Source organism: Muntiacus reevesi, chromosome 6, assembly GCF_963930625.1.
Source record: "Muntiacus reevesi chromosome 6, mMunRee1.1, whole genome shotgun sequence".
Taxonomy (NCBI): Eukaryota; Metazoa; Chordata; class Mammalia; order Artiodactyla; family Cervidae; genus Muntiacus; species Muntiacus reevesi.
Genome location: NC_089254.1, coordinates 41616704 through 41639456, shown reverse-complemented (window position 1 = coordinate 41639456; position 22753 = coordinate 41616704). Strand labels below are relative to the sequence as shown.

Below are 22753 nucleotides of genomic sequence, written 5' to 3'. Positions count from 1 at the left end.
TCAGATAATCAGTCACGGGAAACAGTCAAAGCCCTGTTAGGAGTCTGAGGCAGAGGGCTTTTGAGGAGAATGTGCATGAGTTAGAGAAGTAGTATTAATGAGAGTGGGGGATTAAGGAATGTCAAGGATTAGACATTCCTAATATGAACTCCCTAATCTCTAACTCTCATGTGTGACTCAGAGTAACCATAACCTAGATAGTCAAACATTATTTGTATCTGATTTGTCAAATCACAAAGCTACTAGAAAAAGGCTAGAAATTTTTACTAATGCCTTTTGGTATCAAATAAACATTAACTCAGAAAAAGGAAACATTTAAAATGTAGGAAGACAGAAAAGAGCATTAATTTAAAAAAATAGAAGAGTTCAAATCTAATGTAAAACGTTTAACACACAGTATAATTGCTATGCGTTTATTGACGAGGTTGGAAATCAAAAGTTGCATTTAACTCTGTAAGAGATAATTTATGCAGCTCAAAACAAATATAATCAAAATGGTAAGTAAATTTTTTAATTTGATTTTTAGCCAAACAGATGCTTGCTCAGACTCTGTATAACCTGATGGTTTTCATGCCTTTTAAAGGAAATGGAGAAGAAGATGAGACTATTGAGAGAAAGCACTGAAGAATTACGTAAGGAAGTAATGCAGAAGAAATTAGAAATTAAAAATTTACGGGAAGATTTGACATCCAAGCAAAAGCAATTACTCAAGGAGCAGAAGGAGCTAGAAGAACTGCTTGAATATCAGGTCACCTTAAAGGTGTGCTACTTCAACTCATACATATGTAAACGTTGTATCTGCAAGGACATGAAAATGCATGAGTATCACTGCACTTTTTGCATTGACTACAGAGGTTTGACAAAGACCAAAACACACAAACTGAAATGTTATGCAGCTGTGATTGATCCTATCAAACTAAACCTGGGCTCTGGGGATTCACAAAAGATTTTTTAATATTCAGTAGCATCACTCTAAGTTGGGCCCTGACTGGGAGAAAAGGTTTCTCTAGACCTGATGCTAAAGCTGAAACTCCAATACTGTGGTCACCTCATGCGAAGAGTTGACTCATTGGAAAAGACCCTGATGCTGGGAGGGATTGGGGGCAGGAGAAGGGGACGGCGGAAGATGAGATGGCTGGATGGTATCACCGACTCCATGGACACGAGTTTGAGTAAACTCCGGGAGTTGGTGATGGACAGGGAGGCCTGGCGTGCTGCAATTCATGGGGTCGCAAAGAGTCGGACATGACTGAGCGACTGAACTGGACTGAACTGAGACCTCGCCAAGCATTTTCCAATATTAGAAAGCAGTGTCACAAACACAATCACTTCCTTCAAGAGCAACCAAATGTCCTAACCTCTTTATAAAAATGGCAACCCACTCCAGTATTCTTGCCTGGAGAATCCCACGGACAAAGGAGCCTGGTGGGCTACAGTCCATGGGGTTGCAAAGAGTCGGATACAACTGAGCAACTGACACACATTACTTTATCCTTGTCTGCCTGTTTCATTCCACTTCACTTCCCTCTCAGTGTGAATATTATACAAGGCCCATTATTTATGTTTTCAGTTCAGTTCAGTCCTCAATTGTGTCTGACTCTTTCCTAAAACATATTTATGTTTTAAGAAATAATTAAAATTCATTTTACTTTTAAATATTTTGCAACAGGTCTTGAAACAATTTAAGTAACCTAGAGTTATTTTTTAAAGCAACACATCTGAGATGCCTTAGATTAGAATTAGGATTCACTCTGACCTCCTCCTTAAGAGAAGAAGCAGTTGGCCAAGACATACCCAGCTGCCACCTAGAACATGGACACTGAGCAGAGATGGATTTACAAGAAACCTAGTGAAGCTAAGGCTGCAGCCTCTCACATACATGAACCGCCTCCAAGGCCCTAAACCTAATTTAGCATTTGTAACTTGTGATTCTTTCTCTTAAAAAGAATTCCTCAAATTGTACAAGTTTTAGCCTCACAAAATTTAGATTTGCTCAAGACTGAGCAAGACCCTAGAAATAAACCACACTGCAGGGATGTCTTCAAGTCCCAAGCATCTGTGTTACCCCAGGCCCCAAAGTCCAGCATGATCCTCAGGTGGGAAGGGTTTCTTCCACACCCCCTGCAATGTATGTACACACCATTCTTGAGGCTAAAAGTGAATCTTCCGTGAATCCATAGAGCGTAGTGCAAAGTGGTGTTGGACAAAGTTAGCTTCTGATCTTGGCCTTACTGCTTCGAAGTTATGTGACTCTGTGAAAATCATTTACCTTCTCTTAGCCTCAGCCTTAGAGATTAAGATGCGTATTCACGGAGGTAAAGCTCTAAGGAGAATCCGACAGGTGAGTGAGGGAAACAGGACAGAGCTGTGCAAGAAGTCAGGCCAGAACAAGGTTTCAGGAGACCCCTGGTTTCAACCTGATCCCATGGGGAACTCAGATCATGAATCACACCACAGAAGTTGTTCCACCCTGAGTCGGGGGTGGGCTGCTGGACCTCCGCATCAGTCACCGCCTGTGCCCCTCTTCCTTCCATCCCCCTCCCCACCCACCCCAACCCCCGCCCGCAGCCAGGGCAACTCTGCACAGCCGTGGCGCTCCGTGGAGAGAGCGAGCATAAGCTGTTAGCAGCCTTCAAAACCTCTGAGGGATGGGTGTATCTCCGTAAAGAGAACCTGGGCGGAGCACCCACAGCATTCACTACAGTCAGTTAGCTCCTCTTTCAAATGGTAACCACAACCATCTTGAAAGGTCATTGTGAGAATTAAATGGAATAATTAAAGCACACTGCAGGGTACAGGACAGAGAGTAAAAATTCTACACCTTGTAGCTCCTTTCTCTCTCTCCTATTTAATTTGCTTAACTGCTTCTCATTAAGAGTACATAATTTAACTTGGCTCCATTTCTTTACTAGGATGAAGTGGTCCACCATCAATCCATCCCCGTACAAATTGGAAAAGAGATAGAAAAAACAACACGCAAAAAAGTGTATGGTTTAATATTTTTTATTTTCTATCCCTCCGGCCCACATTTCCCCAAGTTATGTGTGCATGCTAAAATAAGAATATTAGCCACTGAACATATCAAACTACTGCTATAATTTTAGAAATATCTGCATTTGGCTCTCTCTAGGTTGTACATATTAAGTTCTTTATAAGAATGTGGTGCAGCCCATTACTGTCATTCCTAACACTTATTTATGTCTTAATTTTGGGACAATATTCTCTTTCTAATATATAAATCATATCTCTATGGAGAGCTCTAACTGACTTTAACAGAAGTGCATATGGAATAAGTTGTTTGAACTGCAGAGAATCTCATGGTCTAGATATGTCAGCCAGCCAGATGCCTGAAGCCCCCAAAACAGTAATTCTTCACTTGTCAGCTATCTGTGTGCATAAGCCCCTACACATTTAGAGCAGACTGCAGGCAGAAATCACAGAAAATTCTCAAAGTTTAGAGGAACTAAAAAAGATATATCAGTGGAGATACAAAAGTCTGGAGAAGAGGGGGGAAAGGAGACAGACAGTAGTAGTGGTTCTAAAACCCAAGCCCCACCAGTACCAATGTCGAGAAATTTAGGTCAGTTCAGAGTATGAGGGTTGAATCCCAAGAGATGGTAGCGCCAGGGACCTGGGGAGAAAGTAGGAAAGCTGGACAAATGCTTACCCTCAGGGACACTCAGTGGAGATACCCCCTCAGTCCCACTCATCTGTGGTCTTCATCTCACTTCTGATTTTATGACTAGACCTTCCGTTGCCTGGTTAGAAAGTACAAACAGGTGAGGACATTCAGGGCTCAAAATAAGGCAAATGTGTATGTGTGAATGTGTTGTGTACATACATAAATATGTACGTATGTATCCCCACAGAGAAATGGAAAAGAAAAAACTTGTCTTGGAACATGAACTCAAAGAGCTAAATGATTGCCTAAAGAAAGTTGAAACCAAAATTAATGCTGTAATGGAAGAGAAGGAGGATGTAATGAAGGAAGTTGAAGGCAAACGGGCCTTACTTGAAATTAAAGAGCGAGAATATAACCAACTGGTCAAGCTATTAGAATTAACTAGAGAGAACGAAGCCAGTTCACTAACTGAAAGGTCTGCTATATTAACGTGTTTTGTCACCTAAATATTTCTTTGATTTATATTTTAAGATTCAAAATAATCTCAAACAGACTTATATTCACTTAGTAAACATTATTATAGAATTTTAAATCATTTTACCATTAATAAAAATATATTATTAAATAAAGCATTTCAAAGTATTTTTCTGTCCTTTATTCCTCATTGTCCTCGATTTCTTGTGACCAAATCTTAAGGATGCAATTTATTGTATTTTTTTTTTAAAGTTTCTCTAATGTACCTCTGGAAAATTGTATCATTGGAGTGTGCTATAATTGAAGGATTTTTTCCCCCCTGCAGATTACAGTATTTCTGAGGTAATCATGATATTTTTCCTAAAGGGAGCAATTCCGTGATATGAGTCTCTAGGAGAGTGTTAATTCTCATTTTTAAGTAAAATTTCAGAGAAACTAGGAACTTCTGTCTCTGCCAATTTGCTCTTCCATTTGGGTTTTTATGACTGCGACACTGACAAGAACTTGCAAATGAAATTGCTTTTGGCATTACTTAAAACTTGATTCTAACATGAAAATAGTTCTGTATATATCTGCTGACCATGCTACCTTGAAAAAGGGCAGTTGATGACAAATCACTTTCATATTCTCTTTTTACCTGGAACAGAGGGATCTTGGATCTCAATTTACGAAACTGTCTTATTGACAAGCATAACTACCACGATGAACTTTCTCGAAAGCAAAGAGAGAAAGAACGAGATTTTCGAAATTTAAAAAAAATGGAGCTACTCTTGAAAGTGTCCTGGGATGCGCTCACTCAAACTCAAGCACTGCATCAAAGGCTTCTGTTAGAGGTGGGTGCTGGACACTGCTATCTGGTTTGCAAACTCGGTGCCATCTTTTTGGTTTTTGGTTTGTTCTTTTTTTCCTTTGAGAAGCACTGGTGCAGCTTGTGGGATCTTGGTTCCCTGACCAGGGACTGAATCCAGGCCCTCAGCAGTGAGAGCACAAAGTCCTAACCATAGACAGCCAGGAAATTCCCTCAGTACCATCTTTCTGAAGCAAAAATATTTCAAGAACTTGTTTTTGCTGTCAATAGGGAAAGAGGGAAAGGAAAAGAAAAGATAAGAGATAGCTTTAAAGTGCATCAAATCTGTTATAGAGGCCCAGCCTTACAGTATGTTTCAATCGTTTTGTTAGCCCAAGATTAGAGAAATGTCTTATTGGGATCACGCATCAACCTGGCCAGGGAAGCAGTAGGGCCATCCAGTCCTGGAAGAGCTAATGGGTTCACTTCAGGGTAGGACCAAGTGAACCACTATGTTTGAAAGAGGTCAAAGAGTCAGATCCGGGATGCTGTCACTGAGACTACAACAGTCAGAAACAAGAGCAGATGATGTGAATACGGACAGCCAGCCAGCCTGCACCTCCAATTAGCCAACGCCCATCAGAACCCAGTGTCAGCTCCCTGAATAATTCTGTGTGTATCAGAGGTGCACTACAGCTAGAGAAGGTTCAACATAGCTATTACCTTCTCACTACCTCTGTGCTCCCATATGGAGGGATTTTGGTCCCATTGTCTCTGATTCCCTCCTCTTTCACGTGGCACCTCCTGCGCTAATGAACCAAGCACTGCTGAAAGGCAGTGAATCATAAAAAGGACTGCATCCCTATGCCCAGGCCTTGGCCAGTGCTTCCTCTGGTGAAAAAGAGATCAGTCTCTGAGATGAAGCAGCTGGGGGTACAAAAATCATACCTGTTTTCTTATGACCTCAGAAACGTAAACAGGAGTTTCCAGTTATGGTAGACACTTCCAACTCTAACCTATAAGCCTAATTCTCTCCTTCTGGGTATATACAAGGTTTATACTTCCTTGTACCCTCTGCGATTGAGCAGGGTCATATGACTGGTTCTGGTCAATGGATTGTGGGCAGAAATGGCACATGTTCCTTCCATCCTAGAGCAGTGTGAGAACCTCTAGCCCCTTTCCCCCCTCCCATGGCCATTGTGGTGACTTCCAATGATTATATGGAAATGTTGTAAATAAATGCATCCAGGAATACTGAGCCAACTGTGGTCTTGAAGAACCACCTTGACTGGCCACTTTGTCAGAGCAAGAAATAAGCTTTCATGCTTTTGGGTAATGATAGTTAGACTTGTTTCTGAGGCAATAACCTACCCTATCATGATTGAAGGACAAACTTTTTTATTAAATTGTGAAAATAACTTGTAGAGTTATGAATGGTCTAAATGACTAGGTCTTGATCTTACTGTCAGATGGCACTCATGAACTTTTTTATATCTTATTGGGGTGAAAAGTGCTTTGCACACTTTTACAAAACAAACAGAATGCTTATTATTTTTATTATTAAAACAACAGTATTTATGTTTCTCATCTATTTTTAATAGTTTTATTAAAATTCCTACATGTAGATTGATTCCTTTATAACTGAAAAGTTTTAAACTAAAAATGTTTTTTTTCTATAAAAGCTTACATTTTCTACATCAACCATTACACTGCTTTTTTGTTGTTGTTTTCACAGTTATTTCCTCATCTATCCATTTACTTTCATTCCTTCTGTGTCCTTATCCAGGTGTGTCTTTCATACACAGCATATACTTTTTAATATTTAGTCTGAAAATTTCTGCCTTTCAGTTCTTGTATTTGTCCAAAAGCACATTTGCTAGAGAAGCAAATGGCAATCCACTGTAGTATTCTTGCTGGGGAAATCCCATGGACAGAGGAGCTTGGCGGGCTGCAGTCCATGGGGTCGCAAAACAACTGAGCATGCACAGACACATTTGGGCTTATGGCCACTGTATTACTATTGCTTTTTCTCTGTCTTATCTATTTTTTGTACCATTTTTTCTCGTCTTTTCTTCTTTCAAATTAATCAAAAAGATGAATTTTTCTATTTTCCCCATTTTTTGATATGCGTTAGTTTTGCACTCTCTTTTTAGTCTTTCAGTGGCTACCCTTAAGATTACATCATTCATTCTTGACTTATTAGAGTCCAGTATAAATTCTTTTATCCCAGATAATGTTAGAACTTTTGAAGACTCTAGATCTTTGCAAATCTTATACCTTCAAATATATTTTTTAATCTAACTTTTCAAGTTATTCTTACTCAAAGTACTGGCTTACTGCAAGCTATTCCATCTTAGCCCAAAGCCTTGCACATTAGAAAGTTAAGTTGGAACTTTGGATAAACACAGACTTTCTGGTATTCCACCTCACCCACAATGAGATCTACAGTGATGAGCAGTTAAAATATTTATTCCAAGAATTGGTGGAAACCTAGATGTGGTGAATAGCAGGCTCTTAAGACCAGTAAATGTTGCTTTTATTAATAAAACAATCCTTGTTTATTAAGCAAATAATCATAGTAAGATTTCTTTAAACAATAATAGGACAAAAATTATCATGGCTTTTAGTAATCTACTATGGTGATTCCAGTAGTAAGTGAAGTTAGTCTATCAAATATGTTGCTAATGCTGACTCAACAAAACATTTTTCTTAAAAGCGGAAAGAAAGATAAGTTGAATGGGAGCACTAAGAGAGCTTGTCATGTAGAGAAATATCTATTGGTGATCTCAAAAGCAGTTATAAGCTGATAACAGTCACAATATTGGTTCTAAAATATGACACACACTAAACAGAATTTTAGAAAAGGAAGAGGAACCAGAGATCAAATTGCCAACATCCGTTAGATCATCGAAAAAGCAGGAGACTTCCAGGAAAACACCTATTTCTGGTTAATTGACTATGCCAAAGCCTTTGACTGTGTGGATCACAATAAACTGTGGAAAATTCTGAAAGAGATGGGAATACCAGACCATCTGCCTGTCAGACCTGATCTGCCTCTTGAGAAACCTATATGCAGGTCAGGAAGCAACAGTTAGAACTGGACATGGAACAACAGACTGGTTCCAAATGGGAAAAGGAGTACGTCAAGGCTGTATATTGTCACCCTGCTTATTTAACTTATATGCAGAGTACATCATGAGAAACGCTGGGCTGGAAGAAGCACAAGCTAGAATCAAGATTGCCGGGAGAAATATCAATAACCTCAGATATGCAGATGACACCACCCTTATGGCAGAAAGTGAAGAGGAACTAAAAAGCCTCTTAATGAAAGTGAAAGAGAAGAGTGAAAAAGTTGGCTTAAAGTTCAACATTTAGAAAACTAAGATCATGGCATCTGGTCCCATCACTTCATGGGAAATAGATGGGGAGACAGTGGAAACAGTGTCAGACTTTATTTTGGGGGGCTCCAAAGTCACTGCAGATGGTGACTGCAGCCATGAAATTAAAAGATGCTTACTCCTTGGAAGAAAGTTATGACCAACCTAGACAGCATATTAAAAAGCAGAGACATTACTTTGCCAACAAAGGTCCGTCTAGTCAAGGCTATGGTTTTTCCAGTGGTCATGTATGGATGTGAGAGTTGGACTGTAAAGAAACCTGAGCACTGAAAAATTGATGCTTCTGAACTGTGGTGTTGGAGAAGACTCTTGAGAGTCCCTTGGACTGCAAGGAGATCCAACCAGTCCATCCTAAAGGAGATCAGTCCTGGGTGTTCATTAGTAGGACTGATGTTGAAGCTGAAACTCCAATACTTTGGCCGCCTGATGCGAAGAGCTGACTCATTTGAAAAGACCCTGATGCTGGGAAAGATTGAGGGCAGGAGGAGAAGGGGACGACAGAGGATGAGATGGTTGGATGGCATCACTGACTCAATGGACATGAGTTTGAGTAAGCTCCGGGAGTTGGTGATGGACAGGGAGGCCTGACGTGCTGCGATTCATGGGGTCACAAAGAGTTGGACATGACTGAGCAACTGAGCTGAACTGAACTGAAACCAAAACCGAATTAAGTTTGTCTTTACCAGAAAATCTAAAATAAAAGGGCACATAAACAGAATATAAAATGTAACTCTGCTTCCAGTTAAGACATAAAGCATTGGAGTAGACCATGGTTCCTGTCATAAGAACAAGAAAAAAAATTAATAAAATAAAAATCACGTATTTTTAAAAGACGTATGAGAGTTGTAGAAGTAAATTCTATAACAGTATAAACACTTCCTAGATGAACAGATACAGGTAGCCTTTTTCTTCCCTGAAGCATTTGCCAAGTCTAGGTATGAGCAGGTAGAAGGTGGGCCTGCCAAGAAGGAACAAAGCTGGAGGCATAATCCTCCCAGACTTTAGACAATATTATAAAGATAGAGTAATCAAAATAACATAGCACTGGTACAAAAACATATAGATCAGTGCAACATAATAGAGACCACAGAAATAAACCCACACATCATCTATGGTCAGTTAATCTTGGGCAAAGGAGGCAAGAATATACAATGGAGAAAAGACAGCCTCTTCAGTAAGTTGTGTTGGGGAAGTTGAACACAATCTCTTAAAAATTCATGAAGTTATAAGAGAACACTGCCTGACACCACACTCAAAAATAAACTAAAGTGACTTAAAGACTTAAATATAAAATGCTAAACCATAAAACTTCTAGAAGAAAACAAAGGCAAAACATTCTCTGACATAAACTGTATCAATGTTTTCTTAGGTCAATTAACCAAGGCAATAGAAATAAGAGCAAAAGTAGAAACAGGGGACCTAATGAAACATAATGGAGAAGGAAATAGCAACCCACTCCAATATTCTTTGCTGGAGAATCCCAGGGACAGAGGAGCCTGGCAGGCTATAGTCCATGGGGTTGTAAGAGTCGGGCACGACTTAGCGACTAAACCAATCAAACATATAAGCTTTTGCGCAGCAAAGGAAACCATAAACAAAATGAAAAGACAACAAATGGACTGGGAGAACATACAGGCAAATATCACTTCTATGTGGAACCCAAAAAAATGACACAAATGAATTTATCTATGAAACAGGATCACAGACATTGAGAATAGATCTGTGGTTGCCAAAAGGGAGAGGAGGTGGAGGAGGAATGCAGTGGGAATGTGGGGTTAGCAGATGCAAACTATTATATTTAGAATGGATAAACAATAAAGTCCTACTGTATAGCAAAGCGAACCATATTCAGTATTCTGTGATAAACCATAATGGAAAAGAATATTTTAAAAGAATGTCTTTCTGTATATCTGAACCCCTTTGCTGTATAGCAGAAATTAACATAACACTGTAAATTAACTATACTTTAAAATGAAATATGTCCAAAATAAATAACGAGTTATGTGAAAAATGTAAAAAAAAGCAACATCCATATACATCTTAAACTGAATTCTGAAGTCTGTAACTAGAATTTCCTCTCTCTTTGGTTCATTACTTTGCCAATACTTTGTCCTTATTACAATCTTTTCCTTCAAAGAAAGGCAAATAAGATTCTTGGCTTTTAATTAAGAAAAGCCTTAAGTGCCACATTACCTATATTACTAAAGTACAATGGGCTCTGTTTCTGTATGTTGAAATACAGTTGATCATGCAGTTTCATGAAATATATATGATTTTTATTGGGCTTTAAAAAAAGAAAAAGACCAGCCTGCCATAAGGAGAGAGATTTCGCCAAGGTTAGGGAAAACCATGACAAATTGAAATGTAGAGAATTTCTTAAAGATATCACACTTTCAGGAAATCAAACTACACATTAAAGTACACTTCTGATTTTAATCATAGCTCCTACTGACTTCCATTGAGGTACGGAAGAGGAATAAAACCCCATATCTACATTCTAACACAGTCCCCTCAGTGACTCCAGGGATTTTGCTTTGACATTCACTGTCATGTTTTAAGGGTTGCAATATTATGTCTGTAAGGTTATTTTCTTTCAAAATAAAAACATGCTCAAGATTGTGGCAACAACAAAATCCTCTAACCAAGTAACTATTTCATTTTCTGTATGTACACACCAAGTCATGTACCACGCAGATCATCAATCCCAAGGAAGCAGAATGCCATGCATCACTCACCTATCTTGGGGAGGGGGCCCACTGCATCTTGGTGTTGGAGTCACCAAGGAAAACACAGCAGTCAAGTACTGGGTGGAACAACACTACCTCCACAAAGAAGAGACAGGAAGATCAGCTTCAGTAGTGAACTTTGGTCCCCAGTGGCCAGCAGTCTCTCCTGATGGCCAACTCAGGGTGACTGGCCTATGCTCACAACTGTCTCACTATGGTGAAAGGAACCTTGATCCTTCTTGTGGAGTCTGAAATACTGAAAGCTGGCAGTATGCCTGAGGGCCACTGACATACAGGCTTAAGCAGAACCAAGGAGTTCTCACTGTGCCTGAAACAGGGAAAGATATTCCCACACAAAGTGATAAACCCAGTACAGGCTGTGTGGATTCCCTATCTCTTCATAAGGAAGAGTTCTAGGGCCAAAGCCCATTCTTTTGTAGCCATGCATGCATGCCAAGTGGGGGTGGAAAGGCTGCAGGCAGGAGACTGCTTTTTCCAACAGCACTTTTCCCTTATTTGTAGTTTTCTAGAAGATTCATCTCTCTCTGCTCTTAGAAGTGATTCTGCATTTCTCTTAGTGACTCCCTTCCAGTGTTCAAGGCAATTGTGACAACTTAACTATATGGAGGAGAGCATCAGTTTTGAATCAGGCAGAGTCAGGTTTAAATCCTAAATTCACTGAGCAGCTGCTGCTGTTTGGCATTTTCAACCTCTGAACTAGGATTATTGCAAGGAATAAAGTGATTACAGATGTGAAAGTATGTGGTTCCAAGAAGACGGTACCAAGAAACAACTGTTGCTTTTCTTCCTGTATATATATATAAACTTTTTCAAAGGCTAAAGAAAATTTTATAATCAGAATAAGACTTTGAATATGGCTATTTCATTCCAATGGCAAGGATGGCACATTCAGGCCCTATTGATAACCCTCAGGAAAGTCTTTCAGTATCCACTCTGCATCATCTGAATGACTGCCACTGCCACCAGCTATTTTCCCTTTGTTCTATTTTTTCCAGGTTCAATCTACTCTCCATTTTGCTACTAATTTAATATTCTTAAATGAAAAAAAAAATAAAAAAAATTCTTAAATGATACTTTCATGTGTCACTTGCTCAAGACATTCATATTATAATCATAGGATGAAAGAACTGAGAGGATTTGTAAAGATCATATGGTCCAAGGAAGGCAAATGCCAATTCTCTTCAGCTGGTGGTAGCCCTGTAGTGAACATTTTGCAAAGGATTCTGAGACTCAGCACTGGCTTATCAGTTCTGTAGTTGATTAGCGATGTCTGCCTCAGGTATAGAAAGGTACAAGACAGCATATACACCATTTATTTCCTATTCTTAATTAAGTCCTCTTCCTTTAGCTAATTCTTGTGATCTATCTTCATCATTTAAGTAATATGTGAATAATGCTACTCCTTCATTTTTCAGTTTTAGACCTGATTATTTTTACTTCTCACTATAAAAGATGAGGATTAAGATTATTTTTTACTTCCCTGGTGGCTCAGACGGTAAAGCGTCTGGCTACAATGCAGGAGACCCGGGTTCAATCCTTGGGTCAGGAAGATCTCCTGGAGAAGGAAATGGCAACCCACTCCAGTATTCTTGCCTGGAAAATCCCATGGATGGAGGAGCCTGGTGGGCTGCGAGTCCAAGGAGTCACAAAAAGTCAGACATGACTGAGAGACTTCACTTTCACTTTCAAGCTTATTTTAAACCGTGTCTGTTGAACATACCTATTTCTTGTCCCTCCATATACTAAATAGCTTTATGCTAAAATTTTAGCAATTTTGAAGTTTCATATTTGCATTATTATGAATAAATGTCATTCACACCTGAGTCACATTAGATAATTATTTACAAAATTGTGTTCCCCAATATTTATATACATTGTGTTTTTATTTGTAGTTTTCTGTGTATTTATCATTAGTTCAACCCCAAACTGTCCTGTTACTGTGTAAATTTCCTCTCAGCATGTTAAAACACACTTGGTAGTCTATTCATTTAATCTTCTTATAGAAATCACTTCTGAGACTTTTCAGTTATCTCAAGCCAAAGACCAGTAGGAACACATCTATGGTTGAATGAGTTGAGTTTACTACTCATTGTAGCAAGAGAAAATACACACCAGGCGGAATAGTAGGGTATCTCAGTATATGGCCTATTAGAAAGGACATATAGATTTGGGGCTGGTGTTATATGTTTTGGGGGATGTTTTAAGAAAACAGGACTTTGCCTTAGATTTGAATACTGTCAGAAAGTGAGGGTAATCCTATGAATGAGTATCTTAATAAATTTTATGGCAGAAAGAGAAAAGACTAGATTGAGGCTAAAGCTATAATAAGCAAGGAAGACCAGGAGACGGGAATACATGATATTTTGTGGCTTGGACAATGTTCTTGTTTGTATCTGTGACCAAAGACAAATACAAAGTGGTCTTGTTTTTGTCTGTGATCATAGAATGGTCTTGTCTGATGGTGATTTTCTGTGAAATTGTGTTCAACAGAACACCAGCTATGAGGGCCAGGTCAACTGCCAGATATCAGAAGCTGCTTTTCCCTTCTCAGCTTTCTGATCTATTGCAAATTGGGTCTCACTTCTCTACATGTACACTCCCCAGCTTGGGAGCCTTACCCACCATCTTGGTGACTCCCTTTATCTCTCTCCTATGTTGGATCCCGTATTCCATGAGTCTCTTCTATTTCTCTTTGACTTACTCTCTTTTTGTGGGAAGGGAATATCATCCACCTTTCCCTGAGAAGAGGTGAATGGAAACTAATCTTTTAAGACCAGTGTGTCAAAAAATGCATTGTCAGAACACCTTGCACATCGAGAAATATTTTATCCTCACTTTAGCTTAACAGATAATTAATAATTTTACTGGATATGATATTTTATTTGGAAATTATTTTTCCTCATAATGAAGGTATAGATCAATTGTCTTTTATTGCACTACTAAGACACTTGGTGCCATTCTCACGCTTGATTCTTTGTTTGAAACTAGTTTTTCTTTTTTTCCATGCTGGAAACTTGTAGGATTTTTTACTGCCTCCCAAAATTTAAAATTTCACAATGAAGTTCCCACATGTGAGGCTTCTATTTTTAGCCATCGTACTGGACACAGAGTGGGTTCTTTGCATAAAGAGACTTATGTTTTTCATCTCTGAAACACCATCTTAAATAATTTCTCCAAGTTTGTCCACTTTTATTTTACTATTCTCTTTCTGGGACTTCTATTATCCAGATGTTAGACCTTCTCAAAGAATCCTTTTAATTTTCTTTTTTTTTTCCTCATATTTTCCATTGTTTTGTTTTTCTGACTTGCTATAAGGGAAATTTCTTCCACTTTTTCTTCCATTCTGTTATATTTTAAATTTCCATAAGCTATTTTTCTCCTAATGCTTATTTTTTATTGTACCGTTATGCATACTTCATATCTTTTTTTAATCTCACCAAAGATATTAATAATAGCTTTTTATTTTTTTCTTCTCTCTGAAAATTGCATTTTTCTGTTTTTGTGTGTGTGTGTTTTGTGTTCTTGTTTATTTTTTCTCTTTCTTACTAGAAATTTTTCTCATCTATCTGGTAATCCTTAGCTATCAAGTTATATTTAAGAGTGAGAGTACTATAAAGCTAACTGCATGCTGTTTCTGATGATGAGGTTTGCCACTATAGACTTATCTCACTTGACACAAATATATAAGGGATTTCTCCTGACCAAAGAAATTGTGGTAGCATGCTCACAAGTTGTTCGTATTTTAGTAAAGAAATGCTATTTATATTGGACTACTTCTAGCTATTAAGTCCATAAAATAACACTCATATAGCATAGAACAGAAATGAAAATAAAAGTCCTTTTCCGTCACTGATTTCAAGAAAAGTCTATGCTTTTGTTCTAGTTCAGGGGGAGACTAACTTCCTCTTTGAACTTATGACTTATAATTAGCCCAGCCATGGTCCTACGCTGACTGGCAGTACTTGAAAATAGGAGTGGGTCAGGCCAGTCACTCCCAGTCTGAACATTTCAGACTTGCAAGCATTCCAAAAACAAAAAAGATAAAAGATAAGCATGAAGAGATCAAGCTATTCTTCAAAATTTGTTTCCCCCTAGGGACAACTGTTTGATTCTCTTAGGCCTTTGACTGTAGAGACTCTTCCAGAATTCCACAGACCTCGTGAAAATTTGAAATATTTTAGAAAAACAACAGAGCCTTAAAGAAACTGAAGTTCACTGATACAAAGTAACTGGGATGTTTACAACAACCGAATATGCCTAATTTCTTAATTTTATGAAAGTAAATGTTTGTTCATGTATTAAAAATGTCAGGAAAAACAGACACCAAACTATTAATGCTGCCTCCTGATGAGCAGCATCTGAATGTGGAAGTGGGGAGCAAAGATGTTTAATTTCTCACTTTACCTACTTTTTTCATTTTTTGTTTCAATAAATGCACAGTTTTTAAAAATATATCAAGTGCTACTCTATAAAAATCAAATAACTAAAATGAATAAGCTTACAAAACATACTATGTATACAGCTTAGGGGTTCAAAAATAATGGTCAATTACTTTACCTCGGTACTAGAACTTAATATTAGAACTTTGATACTTGATCAGTTTTTCTCTTCTCCATTAGTGGAAACTTCAGCCTAATACCAGCCTAGTCCCCAGATTACCTTAGAAAGATTTCCTTTGGAAAAGATGTATCAATCAGGTTTTCAATTTGGCTTCAAGAAGTAGTAGAAACTCAATTACAGTGGCTTAAGTAAATAGGGGTTGCTTCATTCAAATAATAAAAAAATCCAAAGATAGGCATACACCAAGCAGTTTCACGTAATGAAAAGTACAGAGCCTCTGAACTTTCTTGTCTGTCGTCTTTAACATGTATGTTTTTTCTCCAAGGTTACAAAATGGCCATTAAGCCTTTGGGCATAAGATCATACAGAAGTGAGGAAGGGCAGAGAGCAAAATGCACATGGCAGCTGACTTGGCTGACACTGTCTTTCTAAAACAGTCACTTTTCCAGGAGCCCCTCCAGATTTCCGCTTACATTTTATTGGCCCACCCTGGCTCTTATCATCACCCCCAACTTTGAAGGAGTTTGAAGATTTTTGGATATACCGCAGCTCTGAACAAAACTGGGGTTCTGTTAGTAAGGTCAAAGTGGAGGATAGATATTGGCTAGGCAGCCAGGAAGCTCTGCTACCAATGGTTCACCTTGTTACCTCTCTCACAAACAAAGCACACTTAATTCCCTCCTGAAACTAGAGGGCTGGGTTTGTGGAGAATTGAGAAAATGTTAAAAGGTAGTTGTGCAGAGTTCAAAAATGAGTATCATTCACTGTAGTGTTGTCTGTAATTTAAAACATTGGAAAAAAAGTTAAAATGCCTGAGACCTGAATCCAGGAAAATTTGTCAGAAGCCTTTAGCTGACAGAGGAGTTGATGAGTTTGCTCTCATCGTATCTTCTGTAGAAACTGTCCAAGCTTCTCTAGTCCCTGTCAGTGTTCGTGTACAGATTTGCCAACACTTGGGAGCAACATTTGGAGCAGCCTGCTCCAGGGCATCAGTGGCAGAGAAATAGTCAGGGACCAAGATACTTGCTGGACTCCAATCTGTCCAGGAAGAATTAACTCTACTTTCCAGAAGGAAAAATCAAAGTCTTCCTCGCTGGCTTCTCAACTCTTCCTTGAAACCTTCCTTGATTATTCAAGTCCATGTGAAGCTCTCCACTTCCTGACCTGCTGTAGGAATTATCTGCTCATCCAAATCACAAATTCTATATATCATTACATGGATTTCACAATACCATGTCTCATTTTCCTAAGTCCAGTATGTGCTTCTCAGCAGCTAGCTCTCTGTAGTAGGAGAGGCCATGGAAAGCAGGATGTCATTGGGACTCTGTGGGCACAAAAGATGCTACTGAAGATACACAGGTTCGTGGGTGTGGAGCATCCAAAGACATTTCAGCTACTTTAAGAGATCAGTGTGAACTTCAGAACAGGTTCGTGGGTGTGGAGCATCCAAAGACATTTCAGCTACTTTAAGAGATCAGTGTGAACTTCAGAAGGATCCTGTTTAGTGACCTTTAAATCACTAAAAAGAGTATGATCTTCTCTTCTTGGGACAAATTTTAGCCAATATTCAACTTTGGTGCCTAGAAGTGTATGCTGTCACAGTAGGAAATAAACCACATCAGACTAGAGTCATGAGCTTTTGATGTGAAGATCCAACTCTAAATCTTCTCTGAGTCAAGTATGCAGTCAGCACTCCAGTGTAACCCTTCTTGTATCCTTGGATGGTACTCCTTCCCCTTCAGCTGCCACATGTCCTCTTTTACTCTGCTCTCTTCTCCATCATAAAGAATCCGATAAGTTCATTGCTAATAGGAGAACAACATCTTATAATAAGATGTTCTCTCTTCAAAGTACTTTGACAGAGGACAAAAGCACAAGCTAATACAATAGAAATGTAACGGTGGAATCTCAAGTATCAACAAAAAAGAGTTTTCTTTTGCATAACAACTTTCCAGGTACTCAAACTACTACAGAGTAGACAACTATTCTGTTCTTAATAATTCCTATTTGTCTATATAGTATTTCATAAATGAAATCAGGTAAGTATTGATATAAAAAATATCATTTGAAAACATGTTTCCAAAGTGCTGAGTCATTAAAGAGGTAGTAAAATACAGTGTTAAGACCATGGGCTCTGAGTCTGACTGCTGGGTTCACACGTATACCACCATGGCGAGGTGCTTAACTGTCTTTGTTCCTCATTGCCATCTGTACAGCTGGAGATAATATTACCTACCTAATGGGGTGATTATGAGAATTAAATAAGACTATACACATAAGCTGGAGAAGGCATTGGCAACCCACTCCAGTATTCTTGCTGGAAAATCCCATGGACGGAGGAGCCTGGTAGGCTGCAGTCCATGGGGTCATGAAGAGTCAGACACGACTGAGCGACTTCACTTTCACTTTTCACTTTCATGCATTGGAGAAGGAAATGGCAACCCACTCCAGTGCTCTTGCCTGGAGAATCCCAGGCACAGCAGAGCCTGGTGGGCTGAGGTCTATGGGGTCGCACAGAGTTGGGCACGACTGAAGTGACTTAGCAGCAACAGCAGCATACACATAAGCACTTAGAACTTTGTTTAACACACACTCATGCTCTATAAATGTTAGCAACTATTAGTAGTAAGGTTTTTTCCCAAATGAATAAGAAGTAGAATATTTGCAGCTGGGGAATTACAAATCTCTTGCAAATCTCCATATTTCAATTTACCATGACTTTACAAAGAATATTCAGCATGATAAGCAGTTTCCTGTAAGAGTGAGAATCATAATTTGCCCACCATTTTCAAAAGGTTCATGATGGGGTTGACTACAGGACACTGAAAATTTCTTTCTTGTATAATACCTGTTTTAAATTCTGATTTCCAGATTGAAGCTATTCCTAAAGATGATTCTACATTATCTGAGAGAAGGCGAGAACTCCACAAGGAAGTTGAAGTAGCTAAGAGGAATTTAACCCAGCAGGTTAATATCAACTTTAACTTAAATTTCTAAGAATGACTAATGCAAAGCTGTGTTTTTAACTGTGTTCCATGAAACCTCGTTAGTAGAAAAGTCAAAGAGAGTATGATCTTACCCAATATGAGTCTGTTTCTTTATCTCAAAGTCCACTCAAACCCACATAAAAATTTTGGAGGAGGGAAAAAAATATGTTTGAACTAGCAAAAAAAAAATTATACAAATTCATGAGAGTTTAAAGTAAAAAGCCTACTGATTCAAAATAAATAATAAATGCATTATTTCACCAATATCCAATTTCAAATTTTGTTTATTCAAAACCACTGTCAAAGTAAAACATGCTTTTATTTCTCTTCAAAAATTTACTTGAAAATACAGTCTGAATAAGAAAAAGTTCTATGCTATCATATTTGCACTTTCTTTTTATAAGATAAATACTTGGTGCTAAGGCAGCAGAGTTACTTTTTGTGTTTTAATAAAATAAACTCTACATAGAAGATTTTAAAACTAGTCTGAGATACTGGCCTTAGTTCAGTTCAGTTCAGTCGCTCAGTCGTGTCCGACTCTTTGCGACCCCATGAATCACAGCACACCAGGCCTCCCTGTCCATCACCAACTCCCGGAGCTTACTCAAACTCATGTCCATTGAGTCAGTGATGCCATCCAACCATCTCATCCTCTGTCGTCCCCTTCTCCTCCTGCCCTCAATCTTTCCCAGCATCAGGGTCTTTTCCAATGAGTCAGCTCTTTGCATCAGGTGGCCAAAGTATTGGAGTTTCAGCTTCAACATCAGTCCTACCAATGAGCACCCAGGACTGATCTCCTTTAGGATGGCTGGATCTCCTTGCAGTCCAAGGGCCTTAGTATGTTCCTTCAAATAAATACTTTATAATATTTGTGTTTTTCCAAAAGAAAATCCTATCAGAAGCTGAGTCTAAGTTAGTAGAACAGCAACTTGCTGAGGAGAACAAGCTTTTAAAGGAGCAAGAAAACATTCAAGAACTGGTATTCAACCTTGTCCGTATGACTCAAATAAAAATTGATGAGAAGGAGCAAAAATCCAAGGATTTCCTGAAAGCTCAGGTAACTGCATTTTTGTAACCATTCATTAATTACCACAACAGTCCAGGGTAGCCTCATGTTAATACAATGTTCATTAGAAAACTATGACTTTAAGTCCCTTTCAAGTTCAGTGACTACCAGCTTCCCTAAACAAAATTCAACCATGCATTGAAAAACAGTCCCAGGATTCAGCTGGCAACAGTCAACCATCTAGAGGGGAAAAGAATTAGCTCAATGACAATAAGCAGAGGATTTAACAGATGATAGTTTCAGTAAGAATATGGTGGGTACCTCCAGGTGAAACGGCTGACAGGCCCAAAGGCACAGGTGTCTATGATTCACCACCATCCCACAATCCATCATGATTTACCCAGAACAACTCAGGGCCACAGCATTAGACCACTCTCCTTCCCAAGTTCATCGAGTCAGCATCATTTAAAACAATGTGAGGACAGTTACCTTTAGTAACTGTTTCACCCTATGCCTTTCCTGGGCTCCTGACCAAGTACCAGAGCTGACCCAGTGCAACATCCCCAAACAAAATCAACAATGAAACAACAGCAAAACAATTTTTCTATCACAGCTAAAATCCTAACATTACAATCGTTTATTCCACATAAGGATTGTGTCCAGAGACCCTCTTTTAAAAATCATTATGGAGTTTCCCTGGTGGTCCAGTGGTAAAGAATCCACCTGCCAATGCAGGAGACATGGGTTCCATCCCTGGTCCAGGAAGATCCCACGTGCCCCGGAGCAACTAACCCCGCGTGCTGCAACCACTGAGGACTACACACTTAGAGCTGGTGTCCCACAACGAGAGAAGCCACCGCAATGAGAAGCCTGGGCACCACAAGAAACAGCAGCTCCCACTCGCTGCAACTGGAGAAAGCCCACACACAGCAACAAAGAAAAGACCCACCGCCCCGAAAACTAAAAATAAGTAAATAGCTCTTCTTAAAAATGATATGACATGTTACCCCAGTAGAATACCTAAATTTACCATGTGACCCAGATGCTGGCTGTTTCTGAGTGCAGCTTTGTTTAATTCTGAGCAAGCATTCACACAGGGTAGCGTTTCTTTCTTATTTTTTGGAAAGAATTCACAACAAAGCGTTACTGAGCCATGAGGGTAAATACAGATGAGAGAAAACTAAGGTAAAGATCTGCATCACACAACCCACAGCCAACTATTCAAACTGCCCTTTAACTGTTTATTGCCACATCCCCACCACCCCAGAATATCTGAGAGAGAGAAACTAAAAGTTTAGCATGGTTGGGGCATGGGAAGATGGGGAAAGTGTGTCAAATAGTGAGACCCGAGAGGAGAGGTCAGGCGGTGAAGGTCACTTAATCCCCGTTGAACAGTTTGGATGCAGTTTGTCCCAGAAGCTCAGGCAAAGCCCAGTAGAGTTCAGGGAGTTTCAGTAAAAAAAAGAAAGACAGTAGCCAGGGAGGAACCGGGAAAAGAAGGCACCCTGAGGAAACAGCGTGGCAGAGGGGAGGAGGAAGAGGAACGAAATAAGGAGCAGGATACTTGTTACAAGAAGCATGGATCTGTTTCATGAACTAGACAATTTTTAAATTAACCTCAAAACCTGACACATGTGTTACCCATGTGTGACTAATCTATGTCTGCCAAATCTCATGACTAAATTGGCTAATTTAGCTCTCTAACTTTTCTCAAAGGAGATCAATTCTTTCTCTTGAAATATGGAAATCAATAAAGGAAAAATATTGTTTCCCCGAAGTATTCTGAGCACTGGGGATTAATCTGTTAAACAGTGGTAATACACTATACTTTCCATAAGAATCAGTCAATCTTATCATTTATTTTCACCTCTCATCTACATCCCTAAGATAAAAGGTGAAGGGACAAAGAAAGTCAACGTTGCTATCACCTCCAAGCGGGAGTGGATGACTACATTTTACATCTCTTTAATTCTTCATAGACACAGTTACTTAGATGCCTGGTTTCTTTTATGGGAATTGCTCTCACGGTCCTTAGGCCAGCAGAAACTGGTTTCTACCAGCAAAATTCTGTACTTCTTTGAATACATTTTTCACCCTAGATGAGAGACACAACATCTTTAGATTTGAAGACGTACTAGTTCTTTTAGCACTTGGTATATCTTGAGGACTTTGGAAACAATAACTACTGTCTTTTAAAATATTTGTGTGGAATCTGTTTCTTACCTCCTTATGGGGCTGGTCTCAGCATAGCACTTCATTCTGTAGGAAAAAAACACCCACCTTACAAAATAACGGAAAGGTGCTTTAAAATCATGGCTTCAGGGACTTCCCTGGTGGTCCAGTGGTTAAGAATCCACCTTCCAGTGCAGGGTTGGTCTGAGCTCTGGTTTGCAGGTTTGAGCGCTGGTTCAGGAAGATTCCACATGTGGGAGGGGGTGGGAGGGACCTAAGCTGGTGCACCCCGGAGCCTGCTCCCTAGAGCGCTTGCGCCCCAAGTACCGAGCCTGAGCATTCTGGAGCCCCGGCCGGGCAACTGGAGAGAAACCTGCGCGCTGCAACAGAGATCCCGACTGCCGCCACTAAGACCCACCGCAGCCAAAAATAAATAAATAAACAAAAATAAAATTATGACTTCAGTCTCTCACCAAAAATCACTGAGGCTTCGACTCACAACAGTTCTATGACAACCTAGAGGGGTGGTATGGGTGGGACCTGAGGTGGGAGGGATGTTCAGGAGAGAGGGGACATGTGTATACCTATGGCTGAGGCACGTTGATGTATGGCAGAAACTGACACAATATTGTAAAGCAATTATCCTCTAGTTAAAGGGAAAAAAACCGCCACCTGATTCCGACCCCCCTCCCTCAACTATCGTTCACAAATTCCTCACTCACCCAACCCAATCGCGCTTTCCGTAATCATTCTTTGGCTCTTGAAAAGTTCCCTGAATTTTCCTCAGACCAACCTGGGCAGACACCTTTTCCCCCTCCTCTCTGGCTCTTTCTGCCCTTTAGTGAACCCTTTGTCCTAGTCAATGCAATTCAGTTCAGCTGGCCAGGTAATTTTCAGCCCCCGACCCCGCCTCTTCCCTGTGATCTGCACAACCCAGCTGATGAAGATAGAATGGTCTTTGGTGGATACTTATGAAATGGGGTGAGACTGGGAATATTCA

The 22753-nt window shown here is 39.4% G+C and overlaps 1 protein-coding gene across 1 annotated transcript in view; it reads left to right on the top strand.

Annotated features, from left to right (window-relative positions):
* Positions 1 to 22753, top strand: part of CCDC146 (coiled-coil domain containing 146) — a 110408-nt gene that overhangs the window by 74157 nt on the left and 13498 nt on the right. Inside the window, exons 5-10 of the mRNA XM_065938562.1 lie at positions 584 to 760; positions 2913 to 2986; positions 3870 to 4097; positions 4743 to 4929; positions 18460 to 18555; positions 19462 to 19632. Coding sequence (XP_065794634.1) covers positions 584 to 760; positions 2913 to 2986; positions 3870 to 4097; positions 4743 to 4929; positions 18460 to 18555; positions 19462 to 19632 — 933 coding nt within the window. The remainder of the gene's footprint in view (positions 1 to 583; positions 761 to 2912; positions 2987 to 3869; positions 4098 to 4742; positions 4930 to 18459; positions 18556 to 19461; positions 19633 to 22753) is intronic.